Source organism: Sinohyriopsis cumingii, chromosome 15, assembly GCF_028554795.1.
Source record: "Sinohyriopsis cumingii isolate HCF-2022 chromosome 15, ASM2855479v2, whole genome shotgun sequence".
In the NCBI taxonomy this organism is placed as follows: domain Eukaryota; kingdom Metazoa; phylum Mollusca; class Bivalvia; order Unionida; family Unionidae; genus Sinohyriopsis; species Sinohyriopsis cumingii.
In genome coordinates, this window is record NC_142975.1 from 146,734,050 (window position 1) to 146,751,410 (window position 17,361).

At 34.1% G+C, this 17,361-nt stretch overlaps 1 protein-coding gene across 1 annotated transcript; it reads left to right on the top strand.

Annotated features, from left to right (window-relative positions):
* The first annotated feature begins 1,463 nt into the window (after positions 1-1,463).
* On the top strand, positions 1,464-17,361 carry LOC149783007 (proteasome subunit beta type-5-like). Its single transcript, XM_089934577.1, has 7 exons — positions 1,464-1,624; positions 5,172-5,316; positions 8,159-8,270; positions 10,000-10,099; positions 11,522-11,551; positions 13,198-13,402; positions 16,954-17,361. The coding sequence occupies exons 1-7, from the start codon at positions 1,490-1,492 to the stop codon at positions 17,052-17,054; spliced, it is 828 nt and encodes a 275-aa protein (XP_089790703.1). The 5' UTR covers positions 1,464-1,489; the 3' UTR covers positions 17,055-17,361.

The following is a 17,361-nucleotide window of genomic DNA, read 5'->3' on the forward strand; positions in this document are numbered from 1 at the left end:
ATTATAATCTTTTCACCTATTGCTATCATGTTTACAATGTGAATGCATCTTAGAAAGACTGCACCTTACACATCAAAGCTGGGTCACCTTTTTCCAGGGTTTTAACATGACCTAACAATGATATATGTGATCTCATTGTACGATCATTTAGGTTACTGTCACCAAATGTGCACTGTATGTGAAACCTGAGATTAAGCAGTATCACACACCAAAATTGGGTTACAATGATGATGATGATGATGATTATTATTATTATTATTATTATTATTTTTATTTTTATTTTTATTATGTCATCCATCATCACAATCACCTGTATCTCCTCCTCCTCATCATCATTAGCATCAGCTGTTTTAAGACTAGTTTTTAGAGACCTGCAAATAGACTCCTTTCTAAGACTCCAAGTCTTCAGAAAAATTGGATAAGAGACAATGTATTTTTCAAACAACCAAATTGTCATGAAAGAATTCCAAATATATTTTAAAATTTTCTTCATTCATTTGTATCAATGTTGTATCATCAAAATGCACAGTTGGAAAATAAAATCACAACATTTATCATGCCATTGTTTCTGCCTAATCGGAGCCATATAAAAGTTTCACTCACAAAATAAAATGATGTAATGGTAACCATTCAAGCTTATTGAGGTGAAATAACAGTCTAAACATCTTAAAATGTTGTGGCTGAGACTAACATGTCCCTGATTGAAGCCTTTTACAAAGTATGAATGAGCCCTATAATAAAAATCTGTGAGAATGTTTGAAACCTGAACATGGAGCTTCCACATGGCTGGAAACTGATGCAGCCATCTACTGAACTTATTATTAAATATATCTTTAACATGTCTTTAAAAAAAACCATTAAAACAGAATTTTTTGTCACAGCACACACATGCCTTTAAAGATATATATTATGGTTACACTCCACAGTCTTTGAAGTTATTTTGTTAAGTCACGTGATTTTATTAAATTTAGGAGTAAGTAAAAATTGGAAAAATATGATTGTACTCATAATGAAAAAGTGTGATTAAGCAGGTCAAATAGTTTAAATTATATATATATATATATATATATATATATATATATATATATATATATATATATATATATATATCCTCTATAGCATGAAAGTCAAAATAAAGCTGGAAGTTCCCTGGTTTATGGTATATATATTGGAGACGAATGAGGAATAAAATAGCATATATGAAGAATATTTTAATTTAACTTTGAAACTGTGTTAAATAACACGACCCGACGTACAATCGATAAACGCTGGAATGTTGTGAGAAGACCTTATGATGGGTCGGTTTGAAATCGGAAGTAACGTGTATCCAACAAATTTAGAATAAATTCTTTAACAGGATCCAAATTTTTAAAAATATTATCCTTATAAATATTTTCATATTTGTTGACAAAATATTATCTTAAACTATTTACTTGATTTATTTAAAACTAACTGAACACTGTAAGTGCGGATTTAATGTAGAGTCAAAATGGCGCTGGCAGACGTTTGTGGTTTGAAGTCAACAGACTTTCAAACAAGATCGTTAGGGCCTTCTTGTAATTCGTTTGATTTATACAATGCACTTGAATCTGCAGAGAAGTTTTCTATGCCATTTAACATCGATGTAAGTTTATTGATAGCTGAATATGCGTAGAAACACATAACACCGGTCTAGCAAAAAGTGCTATTTCATGCTATTATGTGCAATACGGGCACATGTTTATGTCGGTATAAAGGGGGGAAAGTAATGATAACACCTTCCTCTGCTTCCAGTTAACACAAGGTAACTAACTCTTGCGCTTTGAAATTTGAACTGTTGGTGAGGCTATGCTAAATTGCTTAAACTAGACGCATTTAGTCGCTCATAATATACACAAATGTGACGAGAACATTCTGACTCCCCTTAGTCCTACTATGTAAGACGTATCACATGTTATTTATTTGTTAGTTTTGCAAACAAAAATATCGCGTGCTGTGTCTTACGTTGGAGGACTACACCTGCCCCATGTTCTACTAAGACCTGTTCCGATATGGATTAACATCGGAACGATAAGTCAGATTTTCTGGAAGATCTCAAACGCTTGGCAGCCCATATCTGCACTTTTCTTCAAATTAAAGTCATAATGTTTTAATGCCTTTTTCTAATATATTCAAATTCTCACACAAGTCAATGGACATGTTTTCAAGGAATACCAAAATCAGTGACAAGAATCTTGAACAAAAGGAAGCTGTCTAAAAACTTTCTTCAGTATTAATATGTTTTTATTCCTTTTGTTAAAGAAACATCCTTCACCTTAATCAGATTTCAGCGTTCCCGGCTTCCATGTCATTCCAAGCAACTGATATTTATTAAATTGGGAGTAGATAGGTTGCCCTTATTAGTTTTCCCCTTGTTACTGATAGAAAAATGAGCATCCACTGCACAACTGGGTTCTGATAATTCATAGGGACTATTGTCATCGCTTATAATTTATGTATAAACACTGTATATAATACACATAACCAAAGGCAAATAGTAGTAATGCATTAGAAAGGAAAATAGTAGTACTTAACCCTTTACCTCATGCAAACGCCGTTGTACACCTCTACTCCGTTCGCATGGAAGCAACTTTTGATGTCTCTACTCCATTCACATGGAAGCGCCTTTTGACATCTGCTGTAAACATCAGCCATTTTAAGCCAGTTTTCATAGAGCCACCTTCAGGGACAAACACCTATTAAATACTACATTCATTTCTGCAAATGACAATTACATCCGATCACGTGGTCACTGTTTATGCTCTGGTCGATATCTGCTATTTAAAGTAACTGGTTTGTAATCTCCACTCTCCAAAATGGAGGTTGCGGATTTCATTCAGTACTTACGAAGTTGTCACGATTAGAATCACAACTATGAAAGCTTCAATAACTTAGGTAAAGGCTCTGATATTGATGTAGGCAGCAATTAGTTTTTATAAATTATCAAATTCAGATGACTTAGTGATGTAGACGTGGACAAAAAACTTGTAAATTTCGAGTATGAGAAATGGCAGCTAAGGCCTCACTGACTTGACGGTAAACCAATGAACAAGTTCTTTCAAGACTTTAAAGCACATAAAAAATTCTTCCGTGAAAAATAATTACACAGCTATAACAATTGGACTTTACTCTTAAATTTTTCCACACATAATAGATGTGTACCTAAAATGTAAAATGGTTAAAATTGCTGTTAAACGTAACATACACTACATTGCTTAACAGATCATGCAGTCAAACTTAATTCTAATTTTTCAAAATATTATTTTGTGTACTTGCGATAAAACACTTTAATACACATCAGCATCTTCTCATCAAGCCAACACATACAATCTATACTATTTTGGTGCATAAATATTTTTTAGCTTTCTCATGCCACGAAAAATTATGATTGGAAACAACATATCTCCTGAAATGGAAACTGCTTGGACTTGAATAAGATTTTTTTAATTTGCACCAGTTCTGCAAATTCTCACTTTTTTAACCCCCTTATTATTAACGGTCCATACATGAATGAGATCAAAGTACATTAGAGTTTCATCTGTGTTAATGATCATATATTTGTTGAAATGATATTCTGGCCTTCACAAATTCATTGAATGATTTTATTTTTATTTTCTGCTGGGTCATTGATGTCCATGCACAAAACACTTGATTGTTTTGCTTTAAAAAAAACTGTTCCATTATTTAAATTTATCTTCAAAATTCCTGTCAATACCATTTAAAAGGATCCAAAATTGGCTTCCCTATGTCTGCAAATTTGTATATGTCTGTGTATGTGTGTGTGTGTGCATATATATATATATATATATATATATATATATCAGAATACTTAAAGCTTTTGTTTTGTAATAAAATAACCTTTTAAATTAGTCTTTGGTTGTCCCAAATATGTATTGAGTATTGTCATTACTTAGTGTGTTATGAGCCAGTAAGCCTAATGCAGTATTAGTTAATCCTAAATAATATGGACCAGCATTTCCAATTTTGAAATGGATTTTGTTTTTATTTTGTTGTTTTAGTCTGAAGTTGAAATTGGGACAAAAAAATAATTTTGTTTTCAGATTTACTTTGGTGAATGAAAGGGTGATCTTGAAAAAGAATTTTGGATGGGGATTTATTATTGCTACTCCAGAATTGAAAGTTATATCAGCATGTAATTTTTACTGGAAGACTGATATGGTGTCAAGTTGGTCATAAGTACAAATTATACTGATCTGATATCCAGTATGACTGCCATAGAAGCCATCTTGCCAATTTTGTTGCCACTCATCCTAAATGGAAGTGACGTTTTCACCAGAGGACTCAATGTCTATCTGGTTGGTACCAAAGAAAATACTGCTGATCTGACATCCAGTTTAGTCTACATAGCAGCAATCTTGAAAATCTAGTTATTGCTACTTATCCTAAAAGGAAAGTGTTATCAACTTTTTCTCTTCAACCTAAGACTTATGTCTAGATGGTCCTGAATGAAAATAATGGCAATTTGTCCTAAATTATGGCAAGTTCTCTTGAACTTTTGTTGCTTCTTCATAATTGATGGTCATATCAACCATGTATCTAGTTGTACTTAAATGCAAATGATGCCTTGCAGACATCTAGTATGGCTTACACAATGAATGTATTAAAAATCTTGTCACTAATTATCCTGAATAGATTTTCATATTGGCATTAGGTTTTATCTAAAGGTCTTTTAATGGTGTTTAGTTTGTTCTAATGGAAATTATGCAGATCTTCAATACATTTTGGCTGCCACAGGTGCTAATTTGAAAATCTTCAAGAAGATCAAAGATAGTTAGAACACTCAGAAGTTAAAAAGAAGAAATGATGTTTTCTTGAATTCCTGAAAGAAAAAAAATTGGTGGGGGGGGGGAATAGAACAACATTTGTGTCTGAAAACATTAGTGCATTAATAAAAATCTTTAATACAGGTATGTTGTCCTAAATTACAAGGCATAACACATTAATTTTTTTTTCTTTTAAATAAACACTTTTCTCCATAAGCAGTGTCCTCAGTATACAGAAAATATGGTTTAGAAATATATTTTACCAGAAAGCCAGTTTCCTGGTTTTAAAAAAGATAAAATTACCTGCAAAGAATTACTCAAAGCTCATGAATTTTACCATATAGTTGAACATCTGATTTTTATTTTTAGCCCTTAGAGAACTTGAAATACTTCACAGACAAAGACAGCAATGTGAAGATCCATTTTGACCATGGTACAACAACCCTTGCATTTAAGTTCCAGCATGGAGTTGTGGTGGCAGTAGACTCCAGAGCTACAGCAGGACCTTACATAGGTAAGTGGAAGCAGGAGAACCCAGAAACTGGACACAAAGCAAGAGAGATGTGACTTTTTATTTCAGGTTTGATCAGCGAAGAAAGGAAGGTTAATATGGTGCAGATCAAAATTTCAGACTTTGTATCATTTAACTTGATTCAATTTTCAGTTTTTCCTTACTCTTTAAAGGGATTTTTCTGTCATTTATAAAATGGGGCCTAAGGTCCATGGAATAGGGAAGTTTTACAAGTACATTGGGGCCCAGAGTTTATCAAATTCATCAGTTTTAAGAGCTTAAAGGATAAATTGGGGAAAATTCCATTTTTTCTTAATGTTGATTCACAGCAATTTGCAATTAAATCTTATTGAACATTTAAACAATTCAGTGCCCTAGGTTACTTTGACTCTTTGGATTGCTTCTTACACTCACTATTGTAATTTCTCTTCCACAAGTTAACAAAGAGAGAGAGAGCATACATGTTGAAGCATATGATCAGTTAATGAGAAGTAAATAGAATTAAAGAAAATATCAATGTGACTGGGTGCAAGATAAAAAATCTATATGTTACTGCAAGGTAGAGAAAAATTGAGTATACCAGTATTGTTGATTCTGTGTGTGAAAGAGAATCAGACTCAGAGAGAGGTATGTTTGATGTTAAATGTGTTATATTTGGGTGTGGAGTGACAAGGAAAGAGACTATTAAAACTTTTAAGACAGCATCTGGCCGTAAGAATGAAACCAGTTTAATGAGATAACATTGTTGAATTGTCTCTGACAGATAGACTGGTTACAGGTTACCTGAGTTATTGTTCCAGTTTCCTTATTGTACATATGAACATGAATGAACAAGTCTCAAAATGCCTTTTTCACTGACTTTTTTGCTCCCTCAAGGCAAATGTGAAAAACTACGTTCAGTTTGGATTGAGTTTGCCAAATCCTCACTGAATTAAACAAATCACTCATTAAAGTGAAATGTTTTTGCACTACTGATGTGAATGGATTTAGGGCTGAGTAAATGGACAGATTATATTTACTTTGTGGACCTCCATGGTACCCTTCTCAGCTTGAATGATGGGATATCAACTTAATCCACAACAATTTTTCCTTTTAATGTTTCAGTACAAACTCTACTGTTTCTGTGGGGAGAATTCTGATAGTTTTCAAATAGCAAGCAATGATGAGTCTACTTCATCTAACATGGAAAAGTCATTTTTTGACCACAATGCCAGGTGGTGATTGTAACAGTTTGTACACACGAGTGGGGAGACTTGTGTCTAATTCTTCTATAACTAGGTCACTTATCATGTTAGTCTAAGAACATAAATCACAGATTGCTAATATATATGTGCATAACAATAAGAAACGTCTGGGTTTCTATTATTATTGCGTCAGTGGTGGGCACCCTGTCCTGTCCATGTCATCTGATTGGATACTGACTTGTCTGTTTTGATTCAGATGTGTGTTTCATATTAGATTCAGTCAAGTTGATCAGGGAACCAGACTAACTTTACAGGAATACCTAGGCAACTTTAAACTGCACATATGTTGTGATGCAAAATGTCGGCATGATCAAGTTGTTGCTTATTTGTCTAAAAATGGCATCCAAAAAGCAGGAAGGGTAACAATCATGTTTAGCTGACATCATTTGTAGATTTGAGTATGCCTTATGGCAGATAAGATGATTGCTATCACCATGGCCCACATGAAATCTAACTTTTTTAAGGATTACATCAAGTTGAGAGACAGCAAGAAGCCGTTGAAATTCATTAGGGTTTGGAGATGCAGTGTTTGAAACTGTACTGGAGGTCATTAAAGTCAGAATACACTTTACAAACTTTTTAGTTGAACACATCATTTACCGTTGTTGCATCAGTCTTTTAATCACACTTCTGGACTTTTAAATACATGTGTTTAAGCTTGATAATAGCAGTACATGATATTTTGTTATACTTTACTGAAAACTGGTCTAAAATAATTGCCTGCCTTACTGAGAAGGTCTTGTTAGGGTTGGCAGGTCTGGCTTTTGGCATACAAATTCATTCATATCCAGAAGCAGCAAAGACTCATCATGCCAATACTGCAGATTTCTCTATTCCCAGATCACAATCTTGGGTATTAAACACAAACGAATGCAGAGCAAGCCTTCAATACTGGGATTTGAATTTCTCATGCTTAAGTAACCATATCCATCTGAAATTTACTACTTTGAAAATAGATGCAGTACTCTGTTTGCAGAAGATATCATCTTTTTTAGTTCGTATTTTTTATCACTGATCCACCATGTACTTTTGATTGGTGCCCAAGTTGATCAGAATCAGTGAGACATTTCCCATTTCTTTCTTCCAGTGAAACTGATCGTTTTACGATTTCTTGGCATTGAGTCTACTTGATTCGCTAAGTTTAGGATATACTCAATTCAGTCGTAAGTCAACCATAGCAATCTCTTTATTTGCTTGGGTTTTTTATGTGCCCTGGTGGTACCATGAAAGAATTTATTTTGTTCCAGAGATGACACAGAAACGTGGCACAAGGGCACATCCTTGAATGCTTTTTTAATTCTTGGAAATTCTTTTTTGTCAGTAAGAGTGTCAGTCTCTTCAAAGGACTTGTGTTGTTACTTGGAAAAATAAGGGTAATTTTCAGCCTTGTAACAGAATTGTTACATAAATTCTTTATTATATGGAACACTGCCATATATATGTAGGGTATCACTAGTTTTCATTTCCTGTAATTTTTTTGACAAAAGATTGAGATTAGAAAAGCTGACTTGAAGAAACTTAGAAAAACTAACTAATCAGGAAACAAAATCACAACATCAAACGTGTGTATATATTAAGTCATCAAAGTTTCAATTTTCCAGCCTCCCAGACAGTAAAGAAGGTGATTGAGATCAACCCATATCTTCTGGGGACAATGGCAGGAGGTGCTGCTGATTGTTCATACTGGGAGCGAGTCTTAGCCAGGCAGTGCAGGTATTATTTGTACGAGGCATACTGAAAAATTGTGAGAATAGTTATTTCCAATGAATTATGATGAACCATATATATCAAACTTGACCTTTAATGTCTTTCTTGATTTCTTTTCCACACAGTTTGTGTGGAAACTGTAAAATGAAGAAAAAAACTTAGAAAGCATCTGGTTTGAGAACCTTTCAAAATTATACAAAATATGTAGATCTGCCATCAAATATGGCTGCCATTTTTAAAATAGAAAGGATATTTAATCAATTTTAACAAGACCCTCAAAAGGATTTAACTAACTTCAAACCTCCTTGAATAAAGGCTTTTTAATATTGGACAACTGATTCAATTGCACCATCAAATATGGATCAAGATAAAAAGTAAAAAAGGAATCTTGAAACAGTATTTTCATAATATATGTAGTGAACACCACTGAAAGAAATTTCTTCAAAAAGCTTGTTTCTTGACATGTTTCTTAGCCACTGCTCTTGCATTTGGCTACTTTGTAGGTGATGGATCGGTGAACAATATCAGGCCCACTTGGGCCCCTTGTTGGTGTGTCGCTGGAATTAAGCTTGTCAAGATTTGGTCATTTCCAAAGCATAAATCAGAAATGACGATGTATATTTATGAAATTTGATACATGTATCACACCTGTGTTCAAGAGGTGTTTTTCCAATACTTTTGAAGCTGCCAATGAAGCAGATTTCATTTTAGCCACATTTACCTGTATCTAAGCACAACTCCAAATCCATTCAAGATACATGTGTCTATATGTATATGAAAAAATTGGTACAGGTATGAAACTTGGGGTTAAGATGTGCCTTTTGCTGTAAAAAGATATTTCAAACTTAATTTTTTTATGTTGTCATGGAAGCAAGTTACCAATTTTCTTGATTTAATTATTGCATGCTTAAGGTTTTTGATCAGTGTGTTTTCAGAAGTTGAGTACATTTAAAGTAGAAGTATATACATAAATTGATGACTTGTTTTTCCAGTATCAGTGATTGGAGGGAGTAAAAAAGGCTTTGTACTATTGACAGCAGTACAGAAACTCTCAAATAAATGAATATATATACCTACATTAATCATTAATTTAATTTGTTTTAGAACAAACAGCTGTCTCCAAGAACTTTGAGTTAAGTTGTAAATTGTAATTTACCAAAATGATGTGTATCTGGCAAAATTAAGAAAATATTCCAACCTGCAACATGTACCTCCTTTATTTTCAGTCAGTTTGTAATCACATTCATCATGGTTTGATAATTATATTTCATTTTTCTAAGGATGATATCAATCAAGATGTCTGCAAAGTATTTGAAAAATCCAGATGTAAGAAACAAAATTTGGAGAGAAAAAATTACATCTTTTTTATTTTCACATTAACTTGCAAACTTTGATAATTAATTTTTTTCAGTGTGATCAATCTCTGGATGTAAAGTCTAGTCACTATACTTCTTTGAATTAGAAATCATTTGATGTAATAAATTATATTAGTCCTAAAATTGCTTCTTGAAACCTAATTTTGCAGGGTCCAGAGTTAGTGTTTTTATTGGTATTTGAAACTTTGATTAGTTGTGGCATCTGATCTTTGTACTTGTAGTGTTTAGTTTAAAGACCTTAAAAACAAAAAAATTGTTTTGCACATTAAATCTAGTGTACAAATGAAGAGAAAACAGCAGTACTTTTTTTGTTAATCTTTATGTCTCACTTAAAACTATGTTTTTTATATTTCTTTCAGAATCTATGAATTGAGGAACAAGGAAAGGATATCTGTAGCTGCTGCATCCAAATTATTAGCCAACATTGTGTATAACTATAAAGGAATGGGTCTTTCAATGGTTAGTAAACAATTGACACATAGTAGGCATGATGTACTCAGAAGCCTTTTTATTTTTACAGTATTAGATTTTGATGGACTTGCAAAAGCAATATATTTTATGAGTACTTATTTTTGTAAGCCTTTACATTTGTGTTTTTTTAACAAATTGTATAATGCAAGAAAATTGGTTTTTAGGTCAGACTAAAATATGGGTGTAGTTCTGGTACAAGCATGAAAAAAATTGGACTAAAACATTGATAGTATTTTTTATATACTTTTTTAATCTAGCTTTCATTAGTTCATGTGACAGTTTCCTATCTAAAGTTACCCATGTGGTGGAAAATGAGGCCTATCTAAAGTTACCCATGTGGTGGATAATGAGGCCTATCTAAAGTTACCCATGTGGTGGAAAATGAGGCACAGTCAGTATCTTTTGTTTTCTTTTTTTGCATATGTGATAAAAAGTTTTAGGGTCAGATCATTGAAAATAAGGTTGGTTGGGTTACTGGAACCACACATATTTGTTTATTTGGCTTCACATATTCTTATTTGCATTGCTTTTCTTTCCATGGAAAGTAACTGTCTTGATATGTGCTGGTTGTTATGAAAACCATAATGTATCTTTAGTTGCCTCTTAGATTATTTATTGATAGGTTGTTGGTACCATGTAGGCAAACAAAGTTAAGAAAGTGCATGTAAAATCCATCCTAGGGGAATTACTAAGATACTTCAATTTCACTTTTATCAATCTTTTGTTTACAGACAGAGTTAAGAGGTACTTGTAAAAAGATGATTTACTCGAAACTCCATTTAAGCAATACAGAAATAAATTGTCACCTGCACAGCTTTCCTCCATTATAACGTGCCTTGTTATAATGCAGTTCCAGATGATCGAAGTCATACTATTGTATAACAAAAAGAAGGGTGGAAAGAAAACAAAGTGAAACTTAGTCTTCTGCAAGTCACTATTAATTAAAAAAAATTGATAGTGCTTGCTATACCTTGTTTCTGTACTTTATACTCTTCACAGTATATGATGGTTCTAGATATAACGCAATAAGATAGATGCAGTAATGGACCCTGACTGCAGTGTTATAATGAAGGAGATCAGTATTGTGCTTCCTCCTCATTGTTAAGATTGCTGAACGTGTAAGAAAAGAGAATAAGCTGCATTGAACAAGCCAAGATGAACAAACTAGTTAGTTCATTTAAAATATCTCACAATGTAACATTAGTCACATATGAGCAAACAGCTCATGGGGAAGACCTAACAACACTTTTTATTCTGATATAAGTTGTCTTTTTGCTTTTTAAATTATTTTTTAAAGTGGTGGGTTTAATGTAAATATTTGGCACAGTTTCTAACAGTATTATTGGAATGCATTTCAACAATGGCTTGCTTCGAAACTAAAGTTTAATGGTCTACATTTTCTTTCCACAGGGAACGATGATTTGTGGCTATGATAAAAGGGTAGGTATGATGTTAATGTCGAGTCTGACAATACAGATTAATTGTAAATACCTTACCTTCACTCCACGTGTTGATAGTTGTATACATAGTGTAAGTTTTGTACTCAAGGTTTTTTGGCACTAGGCTTCCATTTTCCATTTCTTATAGAGACCTCTGTCTTTCTTGATTTAACATGTATCGTATAACCTTGAAAAAGGGGTTGCCTTGAAAACTAAATTTCAAATAGATTTTGTATACATTTACACTTTCTTTTGTGTGCATTCACCCTTTCTTTATTTCTGAAGGTCCATGTTTATAGATAATTTAAATAGTAACTATCAAAATAGTAACTGGCAAAGAAGACTTGAGAATTTATCCATTGTCAACAAGGACATTTGGCAACTGCAACAATGAATTAACATTGTGAGTGTAAGCACAGCCATAGTTAACATTCAGAATTTGATTAGAGGTTGACTATCACCAACAAATTAAAGATGATTGGCAAATAAGGTTCTTTTTTTTCTCTTTTGGTAATACAACTGAAGAACTTTTGTGATTTCCTATTTTCCATCATCTGTTCATCAATCCAGTAGCACAAGATTGTTATTGCTGTTCCCTGTAAACTACTTGGTCCCATGCTCTAGTTGGTCCTAAATGAAAATCATACATCCTTTATGACCACCACAGTGGCCATCTTGAAAATTTTATACTGCTTAGTGGACAGTCATAATGACATGGTGTTTTCACTAGAATTGTATTGTCTTGTTGGTCCTAAATGAAAATGATGCTGCAAATCTTTTTTATTGTTTACTCCTCTTTAACAGCTGGAGTCTTCTCATCATGTCTACTTCATCCTAAAGAGAATGATACCAATGTCATGTTCAGTATGACTACCATGGCAGGAATCTTGAACATCTTGTTATAGCTGCTCCACCTTAATGGATGGCAATATCAGCATGGAGTTTTCACTAAAAGACATTGTTTGATATCTAGTAGGTCCTAAATGGAAATGGTGCCAATCTGACACTCAATATGGTCACCATGGCAGCAATTTTGAAAGTCATTACTAGTAGTTCACCTAAATAGGGTTTTCACCAGAAGACTAATTATGATATGTGATTGGTCCTTAATGAAAATGATGCCAGTCTGACCCCAGATATAGCTGCCATCTTGAATTTCTTGATAATTTTACTCATTCTAAATGTCTGGTTGGTCCTGAATGGTGATAATCTGACATCCAGTATGGTCACTGTTATGGCCATCATGAAAATCTTGATATTACCACTACTTCATAATTTATGGTGATATCAGCATATTGTTTTCACCATTAATTATGGCTATCACAAGTCGTCTTGAAAATCTTTTTATTGGTACTCCTGAATGGATGGCAATATTGGCATGGTATATTCATCATAAGTCTTATTAAGATGTCTAGTTGTCATAAATTAATTCGGTGCCAATTTTACATCAAATATGACCACAACTGTGGTTAATTTGAAAGTCCTATCACTCCAGAATATCAGAAATGGTTTTGACACTTGGCAATTAAAATGTAGAATGGTTTTATCCTGAATTCCTGGAAATTATTTTCAAACAGTAGAGCATCAGTCTATTTGAAGGACCTTTTTCTTAAGTTGAAACTAATATTATTTTCTCATTCTATACAGGGACCTGGTTTGTACTATGTGGACAGCGATGGTGAGAGGCTAACTAACAACATGTTTTCTGTGGGTTCGGGTTCAGTATATGCCTATGGAGTTCTAGACAGTGGCTACAAGTGGGAGCTTAGTGTCGAGGAAGCTTTGGATCTTGGCCAGAGAGCCATTTACCATGCCACTTTCAGAGATGCATACAGTGGTGGTGTAGTGAATTGTAAGATTTTTAAAAAATACTTTATTTTTTTTCGTTTAATTTGTAGGCCTCCACTGCATGCAGTGGAGACATCTTGATTTTGTACTATTCATCCTGAACTGCTTGTTAGCAAGATTGTACAACATTCACCCAATGTAGTGATATGAAGTATGGTTTGCCAGCCTCATCTGAGGCAGACAAATAAAACTATGTAGGCTTATTTGTTATCATATGTAGATGACTTGATTACAGGCCATATAGAAAACTAACCCAAGACTGGATGAATTTATTGTGCATTTTGGTAGCAGCCATGAGCATAGCATTCAAGAGCAATTGTTCCCTAAAAGACATTTTACAACCTGGGGGTGGGGGGTGGGGGTGGTAGAGGGCAGAGAAACTGATGTTTTTCACTAGCTCTTACCCCTGTGAGCTTTTATCCAAAGGGCTTAGTTTGATTTGTGAAGCCTATAGCAGCAGTTCAAGTTTACCATCCCTGGTAATTTGGCAGCTTCTCTGTGGCAAGGCCTATCAACCTCAGTTGGACTTGTGGATTTGGGGTAGGTGTGGAGAAGTGGTTGGTCAGTTATGCCAGGATGCAAAGAGTTGCTACTCCATCCTATATATTAGATTTTAAGCAGTCTCACATACCTTAGGGGGACTGGAGATGGGGCTGAGGGGCTTATTGTGAATATAAGTCAATTTGACATCAGGTTTTCACCAGAAAACTTATGTTGCCTGGTTGGTCATTTAAATGAAAATGGTGCCAGTCGTACATCCAATACGACTACCACAATGGTTGTCTTGAAAGTCTTGTTATTGCTAGTCCTCCTGAATGGAAAGTTATATCAACATCTTGTTTTTACCAGAAAACTTCTTATGATGTATAGTTGCTCTTAAATAAAAGTGGTGCTGCTTGAAATCCAATATGACAAACTGTGGCCATATCAGCATGTGTTTTCCATAAAAGACTTCTTTTGATGTATTCTTGGTCATCAATGAAAATAGGTGTCAATCTAATTATCATTATGGCTGCCATGATAGCCATCTTGAAAATCTTTTTATCACTACTTTGCCCAACAGAGAGTTCTGCTGACATGGGGTTTTCACCAGATGACTTCTTATGATGCCTAGTTGATCACTACGAAAATAGTTCTGATCAGACCTACCATATGGCTGCCATTTTGTCCAACTTGAAAATCTTGTTATAGCTACTCCTTCTAAACAAAAAGTGATATCGATAAGATTTCTTACAATGTCTAGTTGGTCATAAATGAAAATGTTGCTGATTTGACATCCAATATGGCAACCATAGTAGCCATCTTGAAAAACTTATTGCTATTGAGCCTAAATGGAAACTCTTTCCGACCTATCTGCCATCCATCATGAAAATCTTGTTATTGCAACACTTCTTTAAACATATTACAGTGAGGTTTTCACCAGAGACTTATAATATTTAATTGGTACCAATGAAAAATGGTGCAGATCTTACGCTCAATATGGCCACCACAGTGGCTAATTTGAAATCATGTTTTTACCCAAAATATTATCAGACAGTTTCATCTTGAATTCATGGAAATTCTTTTTTTTTTTCTCCAGTAGAGCATCAGTTCCTTCAGGGACTCTTGCTTTAAGATAGTCTCCTTTGCATGCTTGAGAGAAAACTTTCAGCTTGTGAAATCAAATTTTGTATGCATGTTCATAGCTGCCAACCCTCACGAATTTGGTGTGAATTTCACGACTTTTTCAGCGATTCACGGATTCACGCCGTAAGACAAAAATTCACGAATTTTCCGATCCTCAATTATTTTAAATCTTTAATAAAATAACCGATTTCCCATTAAGCGCTAGTCGTGATATTCGCAGTTGCCGAAACGGTCCGGTACCGCTGGTCACGATATTAGTAGATCTACAGCCGATTAGTACAGTTGGCCCGGTCGCAAGCATTTTAGCCTATTTTAATCTATATATATAAGGGCAGTTTTACAAGTGCTTTTGAGAGAAACTGGGGCCTAACCGGAAATTTGATCCACGCATGCGTCAAAACACTGATTCGAGTTACCGTTCAGCATCGCATGTAAGATTTTGAAAACGTCTTCACCACCAAGGAAAAAGAAATGTATTACTCAAAAAGTGAAGTTTAATTTGGAATATATCAAAAATTGGCCGTGCATTCTGCCATTAAACATTGATATTCATTCATGCTTTTTGCACTCAGTGTGCCATCGCAGAGACGATGTAAGGCAGAATGTCGGTTGCAAAAAACACGTAGAAGTTGGGAAAATTAAGAATGCGCAGATTTCAGCTCTGGAATATTTTAAACCATTGGCGGAAGACCCGCAGGCTACCAACGCTTAAGCATTATTTGTGAGTTTTCTTGTGTCGAACACAATCTACCTTTATCAGCTGGAGGCCATGCTAAACATTTGTTCTGACATATGTTCCCGGACTCGAAAATCGCTTCCAAATTTTCATGTGGAAGAACCAAAAATGCTGCAGCTCCTGTGCATTCCTCACAGCAACAGTGACAGCGAAAGAGTATTTTCTTTAGTGAGGAAAAATAAGACAGACTTTAGGGCCTCCTTAGCTGCGAAAAATTTGCCAGCAATTTTAGTCCCCAACATCAACCAGCAGGCAAGAAGTCGGAACTGTTTTTAGTGTTTAGAAAACAAATTTACGATCAAGCAGTTGAGGAAGTTCAAGTCTGCCATAGTATCATGTCTTGATAAATAAATATTTCTGCATATATGTAGTGTTTTATTTTTATTTTGCGAACTTGATATAGTGTAGTATTGACGGTCGGAGTAGTCAGAGTGGATGGAGTTATTGTCATGGTATTTTTCACGAATTCATGTCCAAATTCACGACTTTTTATCCCTATTTTCTCTAATTGTGAGCCTGGAAGGTTGGCAGCAATGCATGTTTGTCAACAGATGTCGATAATCTGGTTCAATTTTTATGCTCTTTTTCAATAACTCATATTTTATTTAACTTAATAAACTCTGCTCCACATGTTGCAGTTGGGCTTTGTGTATTTTACCAGCTCAGATCTAGTCATTGTACACGTCTGTGCATTTTCTCCTTACAAATCAACCGTTGCATTTGGTATGCATGTTTGTATTCATAATGAAATGATTTGATTAGATCTCATGACATCATGAACATTTTTGGGATTCATTTTTTAATTTTGTTGACTATTTTGTTGTTTGCAATGGCATTTTTTTCTTATTGTTTTGCAGTGTGTGCATACATGTTTTTATAAGCACAAATCTAGTTAAAGTTAAATTTCTAATATTTTCATTCTAATTGTGCATGTCTTGTTAATGGAGGTGTCTAATGATGAATATTGCATCCATTTTATTGATTTGTAAGACACTTTGCTGGCAATCTTAACTTCTGTCATATAATCATGTGTTACTTTTCATAATGTGTTAGATAGGTTTAGGTAGCAGGTTTTATTATAATATCTAGAAAATTATTTTTCCTGGAAACATCATATATTTAAACTTTTATTCTGTATGAAGAAGCTTATAATGTTCATTGTGTGCCACTAAAACTTTTCTGTCCCATTACAGTGTATCACATGAAGGAGACTGGCTGGGAATTTATATCCAGAACAGATGTAGCTGATCTGCATTACAGGTATCAGGACGAGAAACAGGCCAAAAAGAAATGAAGTCAACTGACATGCTGACTTTAATTAAATACCACCTGCTCATAAGAAGGCCATTTGTTCTTGAGAAACAAAGAAAACATTAATTGAAATTAAGAATCAATATACAGATACAAATATTTAACAAGGAATAACATTGGGAAGTGGAGAACTCATATCTGGACATTCAGTCTCACTTTTTTTCTCATGGTTATCACTCCCTATCAATTACATCCTTTAAGAGAAGTCTGCAGAGAAAGATTTTTCTGTGATTTAAGAAAACATTGCATTGAAGTTCATATTCAGCTGAATAAAATCAGTTCCTTCTTTA

What these genes read in the sequence shown, in the direction of transcription:
- LOC149783007 (XM_089934577.1), top strand. Translation starts at nt 1,490, where the DNA reads ATGGCGCTGGCAGACGTTTGTGGTTTGAAGTCAACAGACTTTCAAACA. An exon ending in AAGGAATGGGTCTTTCAATG is followed by an intron (nt 10,100 to 11,521) that starts GTTAGTAAACAA and finishes TTCTTTCCACAG; the next exon opens with GGAACGATGATTTGTGGCTA. An exon ending in TTTGTGGCTATGATAAAAGG is followed by an intron (nt 11,552 to 13,197) that starts GTAGGTATGATG and finishes CATTCTATACAG; the next exon opens with GGACCTGGTTTGTACTATGT.